General features: G+C 39.6%; 3 protein-coding genes across 3 annotated transcripts; 1 reads left to right on the forward strand and 2 right to left on the reverse strand.

Annotated features, from left to right (window-relative positions):
* Positions 1 to 1,052: 1,052 nt before the first annotated feature.
* Positions 1,053 to 5,601, forward strand: smpdl3b (sphingomyelin phosphodiesterase acid like 3B). Its single transcript, XM_017708237.2, has 8 exons — positions 1,053 to 1,537; positions 2,356 to 2,572; positions 3,112 to 3,209; positions 3,309 to 3,452; positions 3,605 to 3,774; positions 3,901 to 4,081; positions 4,248 to 4,381; positions 4,645 to 5,601. The coding sequence occupies exons 1-8, from the start codon at positions 1,468 to 1,470 to the stop codon at positions 5,005 to 5,007; spliced, it is 1,377 nt and encodes a 458-aa protein (XP_017563726.2). The 5' UTR covers positions 1,053 to 1,467; the 3' UTR covers positions 5,008 to 5,601.
* On the reverse strand, positions 5,352 to 8,910 carry mecr (mitochondrial trans-2-enoyl-CoA reductase). Its single transcript, XM_017708238.2, has 10 exons — positions 8,648 to 8,910; positions 8,464 to 8,561; positions 7,561 to 7,692; positions 7,332 to 7,475; positions 6,914 to 7,016; positions 6,671 to 6,773; positions 6,443 to 6,516; positions 6,238 to 6,298; positions 6,073 to 6,145; positions 5,352 to 5,942 (listed from the first exon to the last, which is right to left on the reverse strand). Exons 1-10 carry the CDS (start codon positions 8,815 to 8,817, stop codon positions 5,779 to 5,781), a joined length of 1,122 nt encoding a protein of 373 aa, XP_017563727.2. The 5' UTR covers positions 8,818 to 8,910; the 3' UTR covers positions 5,352 to 5,778.
* Positions 8,911 to 13,123: 4,213 nt separating this feature from the next.
* si:ch1073-284b18.2 (protein lin-28 homolog A) lies at positions 13,124 to 22,308 on the reverse strand. Its single transcript, XM_017708214.2, has 4 exons — positions 22,299 to 22,308; positions 21,097 to 21,272; positions 16,193 to 16,377; positions 13,124 to 13,343 (listed from the first exon to the last, which is right to left on the reverse strand). Exons 1-4 carry the CDS (start codon positions 22,306 to 22,308, stop codon positions 13,124 to 13,126), a joined length of 591 nt encoding a protein of 196 aa, XP_017563703.2.
* Between the last annotated feature and the right edge of the window lie 1,324 nt (positions 22,309 to 23,632).

Consider the following 23,632-nt stretch of genomic DNA (forward strand, 5'->3'; position numbering starts at 1 on the left):
TGCTACTCAATCCTTAATCCAAATCCAGTGTTAAAAATGATTTTAAATATTCTGTGAACTGGACTGATAATGGACATCATAATATTAATTTTGAATTCTGGTTATGCCAAAAACTTTTCAAAACAGTTCACTGCCATGACCGGCATCACTATCACTACTGGCGTTAGTATACACCGTTAGTATAGTGTAGCGTGTGCGGTCTGTTGTGGTTTTGGACGCATACAGGAAGGAAGTCATCTTCCTGTCAGACACTGGACCATGAGTGCTCTGCTGTGACCTGTTTAATAGGCTTAGTGGCCCACGGCTTTTAAATAAGGGCTACTGTCACATGGCCACAGCTCCCTCTACAGGCACTAAACAAACGTTACAATAGAATGCGAGTTTATTCCTATTCTTCTTCTTCTTGCTTTCTGAAAATGAACTGGTCACAAAGTTCAGCAGACATCACTGCCCTAAAACTACACACAAATATTTAAGTTGGTGTTAATAGTGAATGCCAGGGTGGTTCAAAAACAAATTCATTTTCATTTTAATGCAAAGTTATGCCACAGTAAAGATTTTGACTATGGAATAAATCCTAAAACTATGACTTCAACAATGGTTTACCAGCATATATGAAGACACAGCACTGTAGATCAAGGCAGGAAGGTATAAACAATGTGTACACATGTGCGATGTGTAATAGATTACAACATGGCTGTATTTTTAAGACAGTGGGTAACAACCTACTGAATGTTGTGTTAAGGCTATGGATTTTGTGTGATGTAGACTGACTGCTGATTAACACATAACCTAACCAATATGAAATACCCCTAAAGAATCAATAGATAAAGCAGAAACCGCATCAAACTGTCAGTGGGATGTAGCTGACTGAGAATGGACTATGGACCTTAACCTGCCTTTTATCAGATTAGAGAATATGATAACAGGAATTTTCCTTTGATTTATTAATTAATGTGTTATTATATAAAGCCATTTTAATTCATTTATTCAATGTGTGTACCCAAAGTTTCAAACAACATGTGTTTAGCTCTAGGCAGGCAAAACAGCCAAAAATAACCATAGACAACTCATAGCAGCTAGTCACTTCAGACTTCCAGAGCGTGGCCAAAGTCCTCATCTTATTTTCCGTCAGGCTGTTAAATGAATGGGACTATTGTAGCTTTTGACCAGTGATACCAAAAAGTTATTCTGTGGCTACTTTTGGGTTGGGGGACTGACGCAAAGCCCTTGAGTTTCTTAGTCTTTAAACTCTTCTTTATTAACAGTGTTCACTGACTAGGAATCATCATTCTGATATGTACGCTGGCAGTGGTGAGATATTTATCTCAATCTTTCCGCTGGCTCCAGTTGGCCTATCTTATCATTCATTTTACCATCAGCTGACAACTGCATGCCTTTCCAGTTGGATAACAGTTAATCCACAGACCCAGAGTGACTGTCTTGACTACAGCTTGGTGTCTCAATATGGACTTCATCAGGAAAGTTCTTTTTCTCAACATTTTAACTGTGTGTGGCCAAGGCAAAGTATTGACAGGTGAGTCTGTAAACTGTGTGTCTGAAACACTGTAAAGATTGTAAAGACTTGTTTAGAAGTATAAGAATGAGGACTAATAACTGTAGGGAGTATAACTGAAAGTTAATGTTAAGGATAACATTGTAAAATGAATATCTAAAATATTTAAAGATACAATTAAGAATTTGCTTTTAAGTAGGATAACCACATTTTGGTTTTCAACAAAGAGGACATGGGGCGGGGGCAGGAGGGCAGCATGGGGCAGACTGTAGAAAGCAATGTGAACATGAACGCAAAGCCAAATCATGTATATTTTAAGCAGTGAACATTCTTGTAGGTCCCCTGCATTGAGGAATATGGAAATTTTGTATAGATGCCTATATTGGATATTTTGCTTGCACACATTTGCCAATGCTGACTCTGATACATAAGCATTTAAATAAAATGTAGAAATGTGGACGATAATCTACCTGGACCATCATTAGAGAAAACTAGAACATTACTTTTTCCTAGTATGTGCTGCCAAAAACAATGGTATGGTTACAAATGCATTTCAGAATAGTAGTCCTGCATAGCCTAAACATTCTCCTCTTCTGTACAATAAGTATTGGTCTGAAATAATAGTCAAATCTAAACATATGTCTGATGCCAAAGATTGTTTTTACACAAACAGTTATCTGCCTAATATTGATTTGATTCTGATATTATCATACTTCCAGGTTTTGACAAACATGTGAACATGGGCAGTAGGGATAAGCCAATATATACATGATGCACAAAAGTGATATCAGTACCAACTGTTTAAAGATTGATCCATGTTTTATGTTTGTTCATATCAGGCAGCTTCTGGCACATCACAGACCTCCACTGGGATCCAACCTACAGTCTAGGAAATGGAAACTCGGCATCAGTTTGTGGCTCGAGTGGAAACCGCCCAACCCCAGATGCAGGTCAATTTGGAGACTATCTTTGTGATTCACCGTGGGACCTCATTAATTCATCAGTGCATGCCATGAGGGATATCCTGCCTGATCCAGACTTCATCATTTGGACAGGGTATTTATTGCCTTTCTTTCCAAGTATCATCTTAAATGTAGAATTCTATACCAGTTCTTGGCCTGACAGTTCCACATTTATTCCTCTTGTGTTGTTTTGTTATCCGGTGTCAACCACCGGAGAATGGGTTCCCCTTTTGAGTCTTGGTTACTCTCAAGGTTTCTTCCTCTTACTCTTAGGAGCTTTTCCTTGCCACTGTTGCCAGTGGCTTGTCATGGAGGATTGGACTTGGATTTTTCTGTAAAGCTGCTTTGTGACAACACTCGTTGTAAATAGCACTTTATAAATAAACATTTATTTGACACATTTATGCTCTGTCCCAGATCTCAACACATTAGGTTAGAGCAAAAACATAGAACTGTCTGGTAGGTCCCAAGGACTGGGTTTAGAAACACTGTTCCATACATTACAAACACTGTTCCAAGATTTACTGTAAAATTCTAAAAGCATTTGTTATTTTAATCTATATTGATAATTTTACAACAAATAAAATGTTTTATTTGAATTTTTATGCAAAATATTTAAATCATGTTCTACAGAGATGATACACCTCATGTGCCCAATGAGGATCTGGGAGAAGAAGCGGTCCTGAGAATAATTGGAAACCTCACCCACATCATAAAAGTGCTGTTTCCGAGTATGTGCTGCCAAAAGCAAGACTTAAAAACAGAGGAAAAATGATAACCTGGTACTATGGACCTTCATGTTTTTAAAAGCTTGCTTTTGTTGTTTTCAGACACTAAGGTCTACTCAGCTCTGGGCAATCATGACTACCATCCAAAGAGCCAGCTGCCACCTCAGCAAAACAACATGTATGAACAAATACAAAAACTATGGGAAGACTGGTTGGATCCTGCGTCAAGAGATACCTTTAAAAGAGGTAAAAGAGAAGCTGTCCACCACTCTGAGCAGCAACAAATTCAGAAAATTGTCCAATGTTTTTGCCACTCAAAATAATTGGACATAGATCTGATCTTCAGTTAAGATATTACTCTCATCAGTATTTGTGTTCATTTCATCTTTCATTTCCAGGTGGATATTACACAGAGAAACTGCTAAATCAAACTGGTCTCAGAGTTCTGGTTCTCAATACTAATCTGTATTATGACCAGAACAGTGTCACAGAAAACCTCAAAGATCCAGCAGACCAGTTTAAATGGGCAGATCAAGTGCTCTCTGAAGCAACCAAAAACAAGGAAAAGGTTATATTTTTGTTTCTTTTCTAATTCTCCCCACACTCCCCATGATGTGTACATTTATCTTGGTTTCTAAGGTATATGAAATATGCTTCTGCTATTCTCATATAACTGGATGTCTCTCTTAATTAGGTATACATTGTGGGCCACATTCCCCCTGGCTTCTTTGAGAAGAAGCGGCATAAGCCATGGTTTCGGCCTGAGTTCAATAAAAACTACTTGGAGCTTATACAGAAGTACCATGATATAATAATCGGACAGTTCTTTGGTCATCACCACACTGACAGCTTTCGAATGTTCTACGATACATCAGGTGTGTCATCATTAATAGCCAACAAGTTTAGTGGCTATCATGGTTAAACATAACGCTAGCTGGTTTAATGCACTGGGAATTTCAATGGAAATCAAACCTGCTTTTAAACTGCCTGTATTTATTTTATTTTTTTTACCACAAAAACTAAAGCAAAGTATTTTCACAGGAGTTCCAATTAGCGCCATGTTCCTGACTCCAGGAGTTACACCTTGGAAAACAACACTGCCTGGAGTAGAGGACGGGGCAAATAACCCTGGCATTCGAGTGTTTGAATACGATGACAAAACACTTTTAGTTAAGGTACAACAGGCTGAAACACCTTGAAGCATTCTGATTTTTATTCATTTGAATACAGCAGCTGTTCTGTTTACATTATGTGAAAAATTTTATGATGGATACACTAATAGAAATGGTCCAACACAACTTCTCCATACATGTAAATTTCTTTACATAATTTTTTTTTTGGGCAGCAATGATATGCAAACTGTTGGACTTTTTTCTTCAGATATTAATGCCATGTTCTATTGAAAATGACAAAGCAAATCTCTATCATTATCATCTAGGACATGGTGACCTACTACTTGAATCTGACACATGCAAACATTGCGCGTGCACGTTGGGAGAAGGAGTATCGTCTGACTGAAGCATTCAGAGTGCCAGATGCCTCTCCAGCCTCCATGCATCGTGTTTTGGAACGGCTAGCTGGAGAAACCTGTTACCTGCAGAAGTACTATGAGTTCAACTCAGTGAATTATGACCTGACAGTATGTGATGCAGACTGCCGTATTGATCACGTGTGTGCTATACGAGAGGTGGACTTTGAGGACTATGAACACTGTGTGGTAAAGGAGGGGGGATCCTCTGCTGCCCCCGCGCTGCTGACTGTGGCTCTAGCAGCAGCTTTAGGCATGTGGACCAGCTACTAATATTTCTAAAGTGCTTCCACTGTCACATCCACAAAGCCTGCACTTCACTCAAGTACTTCTGCAAAACTGCTCTCATTGTATCCCTTTTCAAGTTTCTTCAATGTGAGTTATTACTTTACTTTAAATCATCAAGAGATGAAGGTAAAGATACCAGAAAGTGAGAGCTCATTAATATTTAACAAGCTTGGTCCTAAAATTGATATATGGTCAAACAGCTTTTGATTTGCATGGTTTTCTGTGTGGGCTGAACTTTTTCCATTCTCTTATTAGCCGTAGTGTTTATACAATATCCACTATAATATATAAGTATAAGAATATTTCTGCTGTCCGTTTTATGGTGTTAAAAAAATCCCAAACACAATAATGACGTTTTAAGTTTTATGACCAAACATTTTTTAAACCCATTATCATGACTGCCTCTTCTTTAGTGTTGTGATAAAACAGACAAGAATATTGTTATTATGAATTACATCATTTATCTATGGACAGCCATCATAAAACAATGACTCAAACTTTTATCCTGTCTCTGAGCAGTTCATAAACCTGGTGCTGCATGTTGATGTTAAATAAAGTTTCTGAAGGTTCAAAGAACAAGTAGGGGTCTTAGGCTTATTACTCAAATTGATAACACTTACTGGACTTTGATGTCAGAAACAAAGCTACGGCACTTTTTTGTTTAAAGTGACTGTACTGTGACAAATATCACTCTCTGTCCCTCCTTTTTTTTATAAATAATTTATCACATTACCACATATATGATTTTCAATGGAATCACATGACCAAAACCTGTTTGGTAGAAATGTATGGCTTCATGGCATTGTCCAGAGCTTTGTGGAAGTCCTTTATGCTGACTTCAGTGCAAGCTGGGGGTGACAATTTTCCAGCACGGATTAGGGTGCAAAGCTCATCCAGCATGCTACACAAGGCCTTGTCATCTGAGAAGAACAGAAGAGACACCATTTTAAACCAAAAACCTGCTGCCACATGAAGTCACATCATAGATCTTTGTTTCCCAGACATAGAAGGATGATGGAGTACATTCTCTATGTGGGCTTTTATACTTACTATGCCCGTGGTTCCTTTTCCACTGAGTGACCCAAAAGCCTCGTACTTTCACATCCTTGAAGATTAGGGCACTCTGAGGGGAAAAAAGATGTTAACCACAAATTAAAAAACAACCATAGTGTACACAAACATGCCCAAAATGCAATTTAGCTACTTGAAGCTCACCACAGGCACTGTGATTGGCTGCTTGGCCATTCCTCCATATGTCACCATAGTGCCTCCACTTCTACAGAGGAGTAAATGTTGAAAGCGTATTAGCAAAACTGTTCTCTTTTCAAGTTTTACCTGAATAAACACTTATCAGTGCAATAATAAACAACAGTGCATATGTCCACAAGCCCTTTTGTAGCTTTGACAGCAATTAACTTACTGTAAATGACGCAGCAACTCTGTGGCACTTTTTCCTCCCACTCCATTCAGAGCCAGCTTAGGTCGAGGATAAAACTGCATGAGATAAACAGTGAGCACCATTATGCTGCAGCCCTAATCCAGTTTTTATACTTGTATTTTATTTATTTCAACACCTGACATACTGTAGTGTTGTTCATCACTACTAAAGAACATTAAAATATTCTGGTGCTTCTTTTAGTAAACCAGCCTTAAAAAGTTCCTTCATTTCTGGCCTTCTGAGGGTCTCCTCTTTGATCACATGAGTGGCCCCCATCACTTTTAGTCTGTCAGTCAGCTGTGACAGGTCTGGCCTAGAAGAGCACAGTAAACTTATATTAATTTACACTTTATTTATAGACTTTTTTACCTGCAAAACTTTAATGTTTAAGACAAGTTGCAATTTAATTTTGTTCATCTGCCATTAGTTGGTGCAGGGAAGGACAAGTTCTACCTGTCTCTAACTACGTTGATAGTATGAACACCCTTTGCTGCAGCTATCTGGATCACAGCCTGTCCAACTCCACTGTTAGCTGCATTTTGAATTACGGTGTCTCCTGAAATCACACACGATCACAGCTGTATGTGAAACATACTCACAGTCAATATATAGTGACAATACTCTATTTTAGTCAGGGTTCCCATCCATGCATGATTCTCTTGGTCCATCCTGGATTTCGGTTGTCTATTCCAAATTCCATTCCAGGACACAAAATGTTCTAGAATCTGAAAATAGTTATATGGTGCCATTTTTTTATTTCTAATGAAAAGTCAGTTGGGTCACTATTTTACAGGCCTGAGGTGGCAACCCTGGATTTAGTATGGAGCCAACACTATACTGAACCTTCCACCTAGACAAAAGATGAAATAACCTGGCTTTAGTTCCTCAAAGTCAGAGAGCATTCTGAGTGCAGTGCAAGGGTTGACTCCCAGGGTGGCTGCTGAAAGAAGAGGGATGTCACTGGGCAGTGTCACCAAATCATCGGCACTCAAAACCACCAACGTCTGCCATGTACCTGCACAAAACATTTGGAACATGTTTACAAAATCAGCATGTTGAACATAAGTTCTGTGCGGCTACAGTAAGGCATAGTAACTCACCTAGACCAGCATCCCTTGGAATCACCCAGTCGCCCACTTTGACAGTTTTTACCTTGCTACCCACTTCTATAACCTGGCCCACTCCTTCATTGCCACCCACCGCTGGAAGATCGGGCAGTATTGCGTAGGTGCCTATTCAAGTGAACATACACTGTAAATAGCAATGTTTTACATTATAGCTGTCAGTGACACAAAGCCACTTTAAATAGAAGCTCAGAGATGGTATCGGAATCACTCAGCATCCTGTCACATGCAGCTGCCCTTCTTGGCTTAGCATGCTTCTTTTATAGGAGACATGATAAGACTAAACATTGTCTGTAACACAGTCCAGGTTACCTAAGGTTACATCTCTAATTTGTTTGATGATTGTGGTTTGTAGCATGTATGGCAAAGGAATCACCACCACAAGAGAAGCAAAAGATGGTCTCTAAGCAATCATACAGGAATCTCTGACTTAACTTATACTCTGACAAATGAATTGTCAAAAAGGGTTCTTTGGAACAATAACCACTTTCAGTTCTCTAAACCCTGCTAGAAAAAAAAACAGCACAGACCAGCATGGCAGGTCACCACGAAAATCAGCATATACTGTGTTTTTTCACGCTTGTATGCTGGTCAACCAGCATGCCATGCTTGGGTGGCTGGCTGGGGTGACCAGTTAAACCAGAATCAGAGCAGCACTGGACCGTCATGAACTAGCAAACACCAGCACAGTACAGCATGAAATGCTTGTGAGTCTGTGCCGTTTTTCAGCAGAGAAGCAGCTTCCTATGAGTGGCTCTTTGAATAAATCTGTTGGAAAATGAGACCTAGGAGTGTGCAAAAACCCACATTTGAACTTTAAAGAACCTGCAAACGAGTACAAAGAGCAGAAATCAGGAAGAAAAAGACGAGTCTGCTTGCCTTGGATCATGTTTATATCCGAGGGGTTGATGGGAGCAGCAAGCATTTTCACAAGGGCGCTTTTGTCTCCCAGAGAAGGGAGCTGCAGGGTCCCTAACCTGTTCAACCACAAAAGGTATCAGCATTGATGTGAGATGTTTGGAGCTGGCCGAGTGCTTATGAAGCTGAACTACGCCGTGCTTACTTAATGACTTGTGAAGGCTCCCCGTGTGTTGTGTACACGAGCGCAGTGCTCTCTCCGGCCAACGGCTTCGCGGAGAAACTGCGATAAGAGACACACGGAGCCGGTCTACTCCACACTGGATGAGCCACCAGGACCCTGGACACAATCTGTACCACACGGAGAACGCCCATCTTAAAGCAGGCTGCAGTATTTATATCATTTGTGAAGTCTATACTCTGGACTTAGCCGATAAACTGTCCATAACGCACTGTATAGGAAGCGGCCATTTTCGGTCTCAAATTACCGTAAAGTCTCTAGTAACTGTCGCGGGTCGAGTCTTATTTCTGCGAATAGACGTAGATTTTTTTTTCTCACGCCATGTTCAGCATCTAAAAACACCCAGAATATAAAGCTTGTTCAAGTGTATAAAATGCTATATCGCCGTGTTGTGCAAGAAATAACTGTCGTTTTTAGGAAGAGGATTTATCCTTTGGGTGGAATCTACATTACCTTTATCATTTAATAATGTGACAGTCAGTTATCTCACTAAAAACCACAAGGAATAGCTCAGGTAATATAATAAAATATAATAAAATATAATATAAACATACTGTGTCTATGTTGTGTTGGTGCTTGCAGGGCATATATAATGACATATGTAATTTTAATCAAAAGCATTTTATTTCTATTGGTGTTATGGTCATTTTATCCTGTCTGTCTTGCTATTCTCTATTCCTGTAGCTGTAAGCATTTTTGATTTCAAATACCTAGTTTTATATTCTTCTGAAATATTTCTGTTTTACACTTCAAATTTATCTCAAAATTTTCAGGTTAAAAAACACAGTGCTCATTCATCATGATTCATATATCCAGCATGTAAAGCAGCATCACACCCCAAATGTATTTGTGTTCCTAGTTGTTGTAGATGGAGTGACGAAACCTGCTCAGTATGTCCCTGTATGGGCACATTGAGTCCTCTATTGTACTGATATTGCTGAAGTGAAGTTAAGTGTGTTTTAATCTCTAATTTAGAAGTCACTATGAGGCATGCACTGCAGGAAGGGTGAGTCTAGAGCTTTGCTTGATAAATTGTTTTCAAAGCCTTAATGCTGTCTGTTTTTGCATGTTGAGACAAAAAATTTCCACAACCAGTCAACATAAGTAACACACAGTGTTATTGAAATTAGTATTCAAGAAAAAAGTTAAAGTAATAGTCTGGCAAAAAAACAAACAAAAAAATGTGCACAATTTTTCACTTATCCCCAGGTGTAGTTATTCAGCTAAGGTATGCTTGTTCTAATTTTGCATCTTTTGTTTAGCACTAGAGCAACGAAGCAAAAATAATAAACACCAGAAGCCAATATTCACTCAAATCATTTCCACAAATACATCCTCAAAACATCTCTCAACAGCTCAAACCACATCCAGATCTTTTTACGGTCACACAGACTGTCAGTTTGGTTTAAGACACAGTAGGATTTACCCTACTTTGAACTATAAAAATGAACAAAAACATAAATGTAGCAATCATTTTAGACAACACCTATCAAATATATTTGAAAATGTATGAAATAAATTGTTTAATATACTTCAGTGTTTGTAATACAATGTTGAATGAAACAATGTATATATAATGTTACTAAATGTGAAGTAATTAGGTTAGCTACTATTAGCAGTCATTTAAAAGGCCTAAAAACTAAATTGTGTTGCATTTTGTGATCATAAGTAAAACTGATAAAGCTGTTGAAATCCATAGCTGTTTCACATTATTAAATGATAAAGGTAGTGTAGATTCCACCCAAAGGATAAATCCTCTTCCTAAAAACAACAGGTATTTGCTGACGAGATCCTACAAACTGTGCAGCAACAGACGAGCTACTGTCTTCAACTTTACATCTGCAAGGTGGAACAACAAGGTCTAATAGAATGGACAGTAGGTGGACACAGTGTTTAAAAATCCACTCATACCAGGGCAACATACACTAATACACCACCACCATGACATCAGCGTCATCAGTGCATTGCTGAGAATGATCCACCACCCTAATAATACCTGCTTTGTGGTGGTCTTGTGGGGGTCCTAACTAGGGTAAAGGTTGCTAACTTAGTATGCAGAGAAACAGAGGGGCTACAATCTGTAGTTGTAGAACTACAGCCTACAGGGGGCAGTCGTGGGCTGGAGGTTAGGGAACCAGCCTTGTGACCGGAAGGTCGCTGGTTCAATCCCCTCGGCTGACAGTGGGTAACTGACGTGCGCTTGAGCGAGGCAACTGCTCCCTGGGCAATGTGGATAGGGCTACCCACTGTTCTGGACAAGTGTATGCTCACTGCCCCCTAGAGTGTGCGTGTATGTGGGTGTTTCATTGCATGGATGGGTTAAATATGGAGGTCTAATTCCTCTGTGTGCAAACACAGTTGGCAATGATTCTGAATTCAACAAAGTGCTGATAAAATGGACAGTAAGTGTAGAAACATGGAAGTATTCCTAATAAAGTGCTTGCTGAGTGTAAATTTCAAAAACATCTGCTCAATATGTTTTCTCAGGCTGTTTGCCTTTAAATGGGTGTTCTGATTTCATATAATTACATTTCTACATTAAAATAGCTTGCTGGTAAAATAAAAATAGTTCTGTAAATATGATCATGATTATTTAGTTGGCATATCACATTTTTATTTATATAGTTATTCTTTGCAAATGTCCTGGGACTAAAACCAAAAAGTACAATGGAATATGAAATTCACAAAAATCACAAAACCAAAAACATTAATGCTTGTTTATTCTGTTATAATAATACTAATGTGGTACTGAATTTGTTCTATTTTCTCAGCATAAATCACTTTATTTCTCCCTGAAAGTATCTAACCAGCATGATAATCTGAAGTGTTCCCTGAGATTTTCAGATTCATGCTTCATCGATGGTAAACCTTGCTGTAGTTCACTTGTATACAGATTAATCAGTAATAACAGAACACAAACATGCTGTCCTGAAAAACATCAAACAGAAACAGTAAAATGAGATGTAGGAAGACCATAAGAAGGCAAAATTAATCTGCAGCATGATTGATGCAGAGTTAACATTGCACTGATTTGGCATAGATACATTTCCTAATGCTCATTTGCCCAAAAAAGTGTGCATAGCAAAACCTATAATATAATTCTAAATCATAACAAATAGCAATTGATTATCAAATCATAAATAAAATGCAAGGAGATAAGGTATATAATTAATAGATTGCAAAAGGAAAGGTCTTGTAGTAATGGCTACAAATAAATACTAGTGATTTAAAAAAAGCTTTCATGTTAATAATACAGACACATTGCCCTGTGCCACTGCTGTTGCAGTTAAGCATGTTGATGAGGCTCATCTACAGAAATGGCAAGCTTTGTTTTTTTTTCCTGAGAATCTTAAGACAAATGTGGAGAGACGAGGTATATTATTGAAAGAATGCAAAGGCAAGGGACTTTGAAAAGAAGCTGCTGGAATGGCTATAAATAAATACTAGTGATTTTAAAAAGGGTTTCATATTAGGTCTACATATACAGTATGTATAAAATGTGTAAGAAGGTCTGCCAGCTTCTCCTGTTAAACGGGAGTAAAAGGCTGTCAAGTTTGCTAGGTCTACATGCATCTCCTCTTCTTAAAGAAGCCTGGCAACTGGGGAATGGAGGCAGTGTCTAGTCAAGGACTTCATCAAGGGAAGAAGCGATTCCTATAATAACACTGTGAATGACAAATCAACTGTCAACAGAAAAGGCAATTAGGCTATAGCACACAAGAACACAGATGCACAGCTGTGGTTACATAGTGGTTAACATCAATTCACACATTTTGAATGTAAACTGTATTCTAAAATGAACACTCGTTCTGATTAATCCTTAAAATTGTCTTTTTTTTAAAGAAATCGCACATCTTTTGTCCACTGAACAGAGAAAACATAATCTATAAATTAACAGGGATAAATGACACAAGAACCATTGGCTGGCAGAGCAGAGCCATGGATTAACATTCATTTGGCCCCAGGTGATCAGGTCAGTCGATTGCAAAAACCCCACCCCAATTTCACTCTAAAAACCCCCCTCACCCTAAAACTCCCTGAAAAACATAGAGGAACATTCTTCACAGAGGAGTGTCTCCACAGCCTCTGCCATTGTCGGACATCGAGATGTAACAACCAGGAATTTACTTCTTGTTATAAATGACACATATAGAAAATTACGTAAAAATAATAGATATAGTTGAGTAGTGAATAATCAGTCATTTCTTTTAGACAAAAGCCTACAATAAATACATTGTCAAAATTCCTGAGTACAAAGCAGAACTATTCCTGAGTGTTACACCATTAAAGACAAAAAGTGATACATTCTTCTGTTTCTCTCCTATATACCTGAGGTAGTTCTAAGAGCAGCATTGATAGCAACATATATTCGTCTTCCCAGTATAACGGTATGATTGGCTTGTGAGCTACATCCCGCGCTCCTTTGTGTGCACTCCTGTCTCAGTCGGTGGTTTCGCTGGGTACGGGGAAATGGCTCTGATCTTCTTCTTCCCCCTTCAGAGGTGAAGGCTTTCCCTGAGAGCCGGATGAAGACTGCTGTGCTTTGATTGGGCAGTTGGCAACCATGTGTGCAACGCTCTGGCAGAAATGGCACTTTTTCGGCTGAGGAGGCAACTTGCACTCTTTTGCATGGTGATCCAAGCCTCCGCAATTGTAACACCTGAGAAACAGAGATCACGAATGAATCCTAAATGAAGCTACAGCAGCACACTGGAAGAGGCTAATATCCTTCTACTGTCCCATGCAGATGAATCAGGGGTGTGCAATCTTATCTGCAGAGGATGCAGGTTTTCATTCCAACCAAGCATGTGCACACCTGATTCCTGCTGTTCAGGAAATTGGTCTCGGTCTTCAACAACTGATAATGTGTGATACGGCTTTGTTGGAATGCAAACTTGAAACTACATCAGTCCTTTGCAGATAAGAATGGACTGAGATAAAAGGATGACATCTTGCATTATCAGTTTAACTTAAATCTGCTGTGACCTTTATTGTATAGAGGAATGAAGCCTAATTTTAGCTTTAGATGTTATTGTAATTTGGACTTGAATCCAGTGATTAATGCAAAATGGGCAATATGGCAAAATGTGTTATCACAATACTTTAACAAATTGTTGCAATACACGATGTTACTATATGACATTCCTGAAGAAAGAACCAGTAGCACCGCAATAAAAAAATACCATCCAAAGCATAGTACAAATAATTTGAATTCACCATTTTACATCCTGTACTGCACTAAATCCAATTAAACAGAACTAATTATGCTCTCTTTGTAATGAATCATGCCTTTGATCACTCTTCTAGAAGTACTGATGATGTCGATGATATGCTCAGAAAAACGTTATGATATAATTTATCACAATAATGATACCTGTAGATTTCCCAGCTGCTTCACCTTAAAGCCACAAATAATTTATTATATAGTAAATTACAGCTGGTAAATCCAGCCTAACAAAATGTATCGATCTGTAGCCATGCTAAAGACAGGGAGAGGGTTGCCACTGAAATATTTAAGATTTGAACGACAGATGAGTGGTGGGCAGATGCTGTCACTGCCACAGTGATGTCCATGCAGATGAGGTCATGTGGGGACACTGAGGGGCTCTGAAGCTGCTGCTGGTGGTTTATAGGGGCTGAACAGGGGCGGTGTCCACATGCGTTCACCATCACAGCAGCTTGGGGCGTGGATCAATCACAGAGAGCGCGTGGAGAAAGGCTATGGAGCCCTTTGTCACAAAAAGCTGCAGTGTCGACCTACGAACTATGACCTCTTGCTACTTTAACCCCCGAAACCCCTCCCCAAAACCTAAGCATATGCAGTTTCCATGGCAACAATGACCCTTGATCCCTCTCGGGCACCTACATCTGTTATCAATTATATGAGTCGCTGTATTCTCTCTCTCTCTCTCTCTCTCTCTCTCTCTCTCTCTCTCTCTCTCTCTCTCTCTCTCTCTCTCTCTCTCTCTCTCTCTCTCTCTCTCTCTCTCTCTCTCTCTCTCTCTCTCTCTCTCTCTCTCTCTCTCTCTCTCTGCTTCCTAGAGCTTGGATAGCAGCTCATTGCACAGACAGATACAGAGAGCAGGAGAAGAAAACAGAGAAAGAAGACAGGGAAAACCAAAAGAACTCTCCTTGGTTTCTATTTCTTAGCATGTCCTAGCATATATTTCTTTTTATGTATACTCACTGAACCTATTTCTCACTGATGACAACATCTCTCACCTCTCTAACTTAAAACATTGTACAGAATTATCACAAACAAAGTCACTAATATCAAACAATTCAGCTTGAACAACACAGCCAGGTAAAATGCAGAATTTGCAATTTAGAAGAATAATCATGTTAGGCAGCTGCGCCACCTCTTAAAGGGCCAGCATCGGGGCTGTTGTATCGAACACAGGCCTCTTGAGACTCTTTGAGGCTGTAACGTATTCCCATTCGAACTCTGTCAACACTTTGTCCTTCACTGTAACCAAAACTGACTGACCAGCAGGCCACCTGATACACTTCTAACATCTATCAGTATTGATAACTAAGAGATGTCCGCACCAGTAGCCATCATGTCATCTAAACACGATAAGACAGCACACTAATTTAGAAAAGAATGAATGACTTTCATCGCTAAGCAAAACGAATATTGTTGCAGTGTGAACAAAACATTGTAGCTGTATTTTTGACATTTTTCTTTCTTTTTTTAAAACATAATTTGAAAATGACAGCTGTACTTTACAGTGTGTGATTTAAAGACAAATGAACAAATAGTCCAAAATGACGTTTTCTTCTTCTGTGAAGTTACCTTTTATGGAGATAATAGGTTTTGTTCCCACAGTGGCATTATGTATATACAGCTATGACTGAATGAATTGTTTCTTTCTTTCTTTCTTTCTTTCTTGCTGTGTCTTATCTTCTTGGTTATGAATCTCCTATAGCTGTAAATCAGCTACCTACCTATACAGAATTTTTATAAAATTATCACTATAATCACAAACCCATAACAGTCCATTTCTAAACAGAGGCTGCTCTCAAATACAAAGCAGTTTCTATGCCCTAATCTCTAAAGGCCAGCCACAGAGATGGGGGATGGACATTTGGGCATATCTATTGAGTATAAATGCACTAGTGGCCAGCAATTTTAAACAGTTATTGATCCAGGTCACATGTCAAGCCAGTCTGTGCGACCCTAACCATGACCAGAGGTGGGGATGGGGTGAGTGGGGGCACAGAATTGACCAAACCGCATTATGCATAAAATTAAAGGCTAGGCTCCCTACCTATAGTGCAATAAAAACCTGTCCATAGACACACTATCATATCATGAGGGATGTGATATAATTCTTCATGAGTTTGTCAGTTTGCACAAAGTTTTGGCACATAAAATGGAAACCAGTTTAAGAAAACATTTTAGGTACTTTTTGTTTTGGTTCCAGAACTCACAATTATAACAGAGCCCTGTGGTCGCTCAGAATCAAAATTCTATAACCTCTTCTAACATGCTTTAAGTCTGCTCACCTGTCTCCTTTAGAGCGCCTTTTTTGGGTGCTTTTGCCTTTAGGTCTCTTCTCGCTGCCCACACACTGGACTCCTCCAGGCCCCGTCACTCGCACAGATTCCAGACCCTTGGAGGACTTCTTGAAGGTGAACTCTACAGCTTCGCCTTCCTTCAGACTCCGAAAACCCTCCATGTGCAGCTTACTCTGAGAGCAAAGGAACAAAATTATTCATGATGATGCAAAATAATATTTAGTCTATACAAATGTTTCACTCAGACTGAAAGAGCAGAAAAGCAAAATTGAGGTTGTGTTGTACTTCTGCAGCGATCACTTTTATAAAGCTCTACTATTGATGCTTCAACACACTTAGGACACTTCTTGAATCCCCCCTTTCCATTTTTAAGGATTTATGCGCACTTCATAGTTTGCTTTTATTTATTTGCATACATGGTGGCTCCAGTGTGCATCAGTTCTCAGGCTGAAAGAAATAGCAGTGCTGATTTCTGCTGTAATGTGAGTTTTGAAATCCAAAGATCTGAAGTCAGGATATTGCTCCAAAGACCCCTGAGGGAGCATGGTTAGAAAGACAGAAGATGGTGGAGGGCATGTTTAAACCCAATGTCCTTTTTTTCATGCAGTCTAAGGTATGCATTCCACACAGCAGTTGTAAACTCTCTCTCTCTGTCTCATGTGCACATACCCTCCCCCAAAACCACACACCAATCCCTTAATTCCTAACTCACTGACACACTGACCAACACACTGGATGCCTTGCTTGGGGTGGGGGTCCATGGACATTCCTCAAATGGTTGTTCGGCATGAAAGCATGCTGAGACATTGAGGTGAGCTAGAAGACATGCCTCATACCACATGAGTTTATATATAAATACATACATATATATATATATATATATATATACATATATATATATGAACACACACATAGATATATATATTTGTGTATATGAGTATATATACACACACACACACACACACACACACACACACATACATATATATATATATATATATATATATATATATATATATATATATATATATATATATATATGTATGTATGTATGTGTGTGTATATGATGGGCATATGAATGTGATATTATGACTAATACTATTCATGTTTTAGACTAACAATAACATGCCAGCTGTTATTCTTTTCCAAAACTTGTCATATTCCAAATAAGCATTTTGGGCTGAAACTCTTCACATATTACTACTAAAAACCGCTTACTGCTTGCTGAATATGTCAGCTGGTCAAAGTATCAACAGCAATGATACACTCAATAGGAACTCGGGACAATGAGATGTTTTATAGCTGTTGTGTGCCATGGGTCAAGTCAGCACTTTAACTGAAGAAAGAAATTCCTCCCATAGCTGTAGACATCATCATTTTAGTAAACAAACTAAAGGACATAATCATTCAAGTCTCTATCTTTCCTAGTCTTAAGTGCTCATCTGTAATGTGTCCAGTGTCCATAGCAGATTGAAGCATGACTGGCCTGGTTACAACACTGACCAAGAGTCATGGAACTTGCTTATCTGTGCTGAAACTGGCTCTACGTGTTTGGACAAGAATGTGTATTCCATATAAAAGTGTCTTATTGAAACACAAGTCCCTGTAAAAGACATTAAAGATTCCAGCTAAATGTAGAGCCAAAGTTACTCACACCGACCCAGCATCAATTGCCTCCTGTATATCTGTGATTTTGACGTGAACATAGTCAGGTCTATATGATTTATATCTTTGTCAAGAGTGCCATCAAGGACACAACAGTCAACAAAATATAGCTACACTGGTTTTAGTGAATAATAAGCTGTCTCAAGCAAGATAGGGTAGCCTAGTTGGTTTTTCGCAACAATATTTAGGCACATGCAGTGTCCCCTTTTCAAGAGGATCCATTGTGTGTCAGTCACAGTGACCGTTAACCCATTTCCCCTAATACAAGTGATCCTACAACCCCCACCACCACCACTACCAACAAAGCCTCACTTCCCGCCCTTGCCACAAGTCACAAAATGTGGATGTATACTTTTCTGAGCTCTTCAGGTAAAACATTGCAGCAGTTGTTTCAGTATGTGTACACTTCCATTAAAAGCACCTGTATGAAATCATCAAAGAATATTTCCAGAGCAGTTCCAAATCCTAGCCCTCACACTCTCTCCAACACATCCCCGTTATTACTGTGTTTTCATACAGCTGTTAAATTACAGAAGAACCACTTTAGGTTACCTACAGAACATGTCAATTGATGGCTACTTAGATTAGGAGAAGACTCTCTACAAGATGTAAAGGTTCTATACCAAGTAAAGATTTTTACTAAAGCCTCAAGTCCAAAGCCATAGCTTTGTCCAGGGAACCCACACTATTAGGAGTTATAGTTCTCTAGGTAAAAGCCTCAATGTCCATTACATTAAAGATTCATTTCCTTGTTTTTGTTAATGAGTTTAATGTAGTATGTTAAAACGTTTTTTCAAAATGTACTGTTCCCTACTCAGTCCAAATGAGGGTAGCCATTCAGAACAAAGATCAATTTCATATATAAATCTTAAAGACACAGTAACAAAAACAGCCTGCTTCAATATAATGAAAGTGGTTGGAAAATGGTCATGTAAAATGAGCTTTGATTCTGCTGCTTTAACCACATAAATATCAGAAGTGGACCTCTGAGAATAAAATAAAAAAAAATTAGGATATTGAGTCCTTTAAAATGTCTTAAAAACACCCAGTTATTAAAAATCCCTGTCACATTGGAAGTATTTGGAGTATATTTAGAAACACTGGGAATTAGCAAAGATATCAATCCATTATCCTCTTCTCATGGCCAACAGAAAAAAACGATTACATCTAAATAGGGCAGCAATTCTCACAATCATCAAACTTTGTGAAAAGTCCCAAATCAGTCCTCTTTGTTAAGCTCTTTTTCTTTCATGGACTGTCTGACACCTCAAGACACTACACTCTCAACAATAAAGGTACAAAAAAGAGAACCACTTTTGAGTCCTTTAAGAACCTTTCAGTGGACGGTTCTTTAAGGACTTGCTTTTGCAAATAAGATTCTGAAGAATCTTCTGAAAGTCTGAAGAATGCTCACATAATGTTAAGGTTCTAAATCAATTAAAGGTTTCAGAACTGTAAGAAAACTTAGAACTGTTCAGCCAAGACAAGAACCAGAAAATTTATTTTTAAAAGTGCACTTTTACCATTAGCTAACTACATTGTTACTTCCTCTTAGTCCGTAAGAACTTACATAACTAGCTAACGACAAAAAGAAGTCCACGTCTTAGATTTAACACCATGCTCAGATCAATCTTTAGCCTTCAAATTCACTTGTTATGCTCTTTGAATGATCAGCACAGACCTGTCTATCAAGTGTCTTGTTTAAACTTGTTTAATGGGATATAGGATCACTAATAACTTTTGTCTTTTCCTTTTGACTTTGTGAAACATGTAAAAGAAAAACTATGAGGAACCTTGAAAATGACAGGGCACGTCAACTTGAAAAGGTTTTGAGGGAATATGGAGAAACATTCAAAGCACTTTTGTAAAGAGTGTAATAATGCATCTCGGTCTGCATGGGTTGTGTGGTCTGCACAAACAGACACTTTGAGAAACAGGAGGGGAAGTAGAGGAAGACATCAGAAGATGAGAAGCTTGGAGGACAATGGGAGGGATGGCTCCTCAGATAAAGCGGGGGTTGGTCACGGCCGAGGGGAGCGCTTTATTAGGATGCGTCTTCCTTTGTCCGCCTGCACAAAGGCCAGCAGACCCCAGCAGTGAATGTTCTCTGACATGCGGCTCCCTAATTTAGGGCTGAGGCCTGCTACTACGGCTCCCGCAGGTCCTGCATGCGGACCACCCTTTTGCTGGTGATGACCAGAGCATTGGACTTGCCACCAAAGCAAGTGACCTCCAGTCAGTGGTAGAGAGTAACTGAGTACATATTTATGGTACTTAAGATGCTTTTTTCTGTGCTTTAGATGTTTTCCAGTACTCTTTAATCTTTTATTTGATGCACAACACAATTGTTTTTGCATTCTCGCAATAATAAATTTATAAAATTATGAAGCTTTCTTTTGAAAATTATGACCAAATGCACTTTTCAGAATTTTTTCAGCAAATATTCTTCACAACTACATGTTTAGGTACTTATTTTTCCAGTATTATTAACCTTAAAAATGCAAAAACAATTAATACAATAAACACAAACACTAAACAAGTAGTGTGCCTTCTCTGCCTCTGGAGGCTTTAAGTCTTTCTTTCTAATGTGAGAGTATTGTCTTGTTAGAACCCTAAAAACACATATACCGATTATGTAGACTACAGAAAAGTAGATGTTTTTCAAATTGCAAATACTTCAGATGTTTAGTAAATCAATGCCTTCAGCAGTCATGTTGGCTCTCTAAGGAAAAATGGCTTCACATCAGGGGATCTTAGAGGGATTGATAGAAATAAAACCACTGTCTCCTTGCTGTCTATTAGCAATTAGCATATTGTAGCACCAGGGGCAGGGGGATGGGCCTTGTAAAGACCACAGATAGTCCTCAATGACTTTATTACTGGAACCTGGACAGATGAGGCCAGGATGAAAAGGTACACTAAACATGAAACCAAACCATTGTATTTTCTCAGAGGTGAAGACAGTGGAGTCTCACGCTCACATGGGAAATGGGAAAGAAAAGATAGCCACCCCACTGCATTACTATGGGTTTGCCATTCCAGGACAAGCTGGTTTCTCTGGCCTCATTTCATCTTGTCACACTCTCCTAATCATTCCAACTATCAGTGCTGTCTAATTAGATGGGAAATACACACCTAAAAGCCTAAAAATGAAAATATGGAAGAAAATGTGAAGTATGGAGCTGAAACGTGTGGTTGAGAAGTGTGAGTTTTAGGTGGAAACACACCTGATGGACAAACACATCGACGGGAGCATCCAGAGGCTCGCCCTCCCGGGTGTTCATGGAGAGGAACCCAAACCCCATCCGCACATTGAACCACTTGCATATACCAGTGCCATGGTAGGACTGTGAGTCTTCCTCGGTGCTCTGTTCCTCCTCCTCCTCTGTTTTCGTGCAGCCTCCTGGAAAACAGGCGGGAGCTTTTAACAAGTCTGTCCATGGCAAAGTAAGAACACCCAGTCTACTACAGTTCATCACGAGCCCATTGAGTCCATTGCCAACAATCAAAAAACAGCACAACCATTAGCCCAACAAATGGTATATATTCCTCTGTGAAGGTCTAAGGAATGATCTGTCCAGTAAATCTATATAGAACAAATTGTTTATGACTGAAAAAGGTTAAGGAAACATGAGCTGTTTGTAAAAGTGGAGGCCTGGACCCAACATATGAGGGATTATCAATCCTGTTTGAGCTCAAATTTTACTGATTGAACAATCAAAAAAGATCGATTTTAATCAAATCTAAGTGTAATTTCGATGTATTGCGACGGCAAAGTTTTCCCAATAGTTCCGAGGGTTTTAACCGTAGAAAGGAAAAACAGCTTCATCCGTTGAGTTACACTGATCACGAGCCGCCACACAGTCGGGGGGCAGGTTTTGGACGTTAAACATCGCTTGCATTGAGGTAACTTCACATTCAAGTACTATAATACCGCAAATGTTTCGGGTCGTTAAATCGCACATTGTTGCTCTTCAGAGCAAACTCGCTCTCCAACCCTGAACTAGGGCTTTTTGGCCCCTGCCTTCACACGTTTCCCCCTTTAAGCTAATCAAAGGTGGACGCATGACTCACATTATGATCTTTTTTGCTACTTCACCTTGAAAGTCCTGGTGTGAAATGGAGCCCATCTTCAGCGAAACAAAAGCCTGTGATTTTGCGCGAATCCTCTCTTGACCAAACGTGGCCCTTCTACACACTCACTCTCAGACCCGATCCTGAAGAAAACAAAGGGAGGCTCGACGCTATTCGACCCCAGCAGTAAAAAGTGGGAGGGTCAGAGGGAAAGATTTGGAGAAGGAACCTTAAAACCTGCCACAACCACCCCCCCAGCCATCCTCCCCCCACGGACTAACACCTTGAGAAAGGCTACCTCTGTGACCCTCCTCCCCATCTTAACACCCCCCACCACCTCCTTCAGAACACTTACCCTCTGCCATGGCTCTTCTCCGCTCTGAGCTGGAGGTGTAGCTGCTTTTCTCTCCGGGGTCCTCGCACTGCAGCACGGTTTGGGGGCTGCCTCGCAAAGCTCGTGTGCCTGTGCTCTCCAGGTGATTCCTCTGAGGGTCTGTGGTCACTCTGAGCTGCCGCTCTGCATCTCCGACCCCCCACGTGTGTGTGTTTCGGGTCAAGTCCACGTGATTGGCCCCTTCCTCTGCGCTCCCTGTAAACAGCACATTCCGCAGGGGAATGAACCCCCAACCCCCCACCACCCCTCTCTCCCTCTCTCTCAGGCACCCACCACATGTGGGACCCCCTCCCTGATACCACCATCCCGAAGATGTAGTGACGTTAGTTTATCACGTAGCTTTATCAAAAAAAATCGGAATTTCGGAAAAGCTTTAATAAGGTTACATTTGTATTTGTCTAATGAATGTTATTAATCAGCATGGGTGTTTGTTGTATGTGTAAATCTCACTACCGACAATATATATCATAAAAATAAAACATGTTAAAGCGGTCTAAAATGAGTTTAGGAACGAAACCATTATTTACGTGTAATGTTTTGTATGTGCAGGGATATTTTTAAGAGCCCAGAAATGCTCCTGCTCTCTGTTTAAACGAGCTTATTCTGTAATTTACTTTAATCACAACCATCACACGCCACTTCCCTTCACATTGTATTGAACAAACCGGTTTAAAATGATTCACCTTTTCTTTTATTGACTGTTTTATTGCGTCGCCCATTGCAATACATTTCTTACCACCGTGAACACAAAGAATGTATGTATTTCCCCCCCCAGATATAATGCTTGAACTGAATGCAGATGCAAAGATGGTTATTTTGAGGAGTGAATTGTGCGAATGAATAAACTCGGAGTGAACATCTGTCCAACCGTTAGCCTCGCTAAGGCTGTTTGTCTCTAAATACTGTGAATATGTACATATGCTGCGATGTTTTGACTGAATCTGGGGGGTTAAATTATTGACTGAGTGTTACAGAAACCGATCAATGACCTGGAGGTGATCAGTCATGTAATTCTGCTGCTGTCGCAGTGCGCAGAGCTGCTGAGAGCGCCAACAGTACAGCAACAGGACTGTGTGTGCTGTGTTTGTACCCCCTGTTTTTGATCATAAACGACGGATCACACAGTCAGAAAAAAAGGTACTATCCAGATAAATGTAATTCCCCCATAGCACAATCAATGTAAACGTCCCATCAAAGGTCTAGTCCAACCTTAAACGAGTTTTAAAACACACCATGCATTCACTTTCCTAGGGGTACTCTGCTAAAAATAAAGGTTCTGTGTAGGTTTTTGTTCA

The sequence above is a fragment of the Pygocentrus nattereri genome, chromosome 3, assembly GCF_015220715.1.
Source record: "Pygocentrus nattereri isolate fPygNat1 chromosome 3, fPygNat1.pri, whole genome shotgun sequence".
Classification (NCBI taxonomy): Eukaryota; Metazoa; Chordata; class Actinopteri; order Characiformes; family Serrasalmidae; genus Pygocentrus; species Pygocentrus nattereri.

What these genes read in the sequence shown, in the direction of transcription:
- mecr (XM_017708238.2), bottom strand. Translation starts at nt 8,817, where the DNA reads ATGGGCGTTCTCCGTGTGGTACAGATTGTGTCCAGGGTCCTGGTGGCT. An exon ending in TCCAAGGGATGCTGGTCTAG is followed by an intron (nt 7,476 to 7,560) that starts GTGAGTTACTAT and finishes TGTTTTGTGCAG; the next exon opens with GTACATGGCAGACGTTGGTG. An exon ending in CTTTGAGGAACTAAAGCCAG is followed by an intron (nt 7,017 to 7,331) that starts GTTATTTCATCT and finishes GTGTGATTTCAG; the next exon opens with GAGACACCGTAATTCAAAAT.
- smpdl3b (XM_017708237.2), top strand. Translation starts at nt 1,468, where the DNA reads ATGGACTTCATCAGGAAAGTTCTTTTTCTCAACATTTTAACTGTGTGT. An exon ending in AAGAGATACCTTTAAAAGAG is followed by an intron (nt 3,453 to 3,604) that starts GTAAAAGAGAAG and finishes TTTCATTTCCAG; the next exon opens with GTGGATATTACACAGAGAAA. An exon ending in AATGTTCTACGATACATCAG is followed by an intron (nt 4,082 to 4,247) that starts GTGTGTCATCAT and finishes GTATTTTCACAG; the next exon opens with GAGTTCCAATTAGCGCCATG.
- si:ch1073-284b18.2 (XM_017708214.2), bottom strand. An exon ending in TCGATGTGTTTGTCCATCAG is followed by an intron (nt 16,378 to 21,096) that starts GTGTGTTTCCAC and finishes CTTTGCTCTCAG; the next exon opens with AGTAAGCTGCACATGGAGGG. An exon ending in AGGCGCTCTAAAGGAGACAG is followed by an intron (nt 13,344 to 16,192) that starts GTGAGCAGACTT and finishes TCTGTTTCTCAG; the next exon opens with GTGTTACAATTGCGGAGGCT.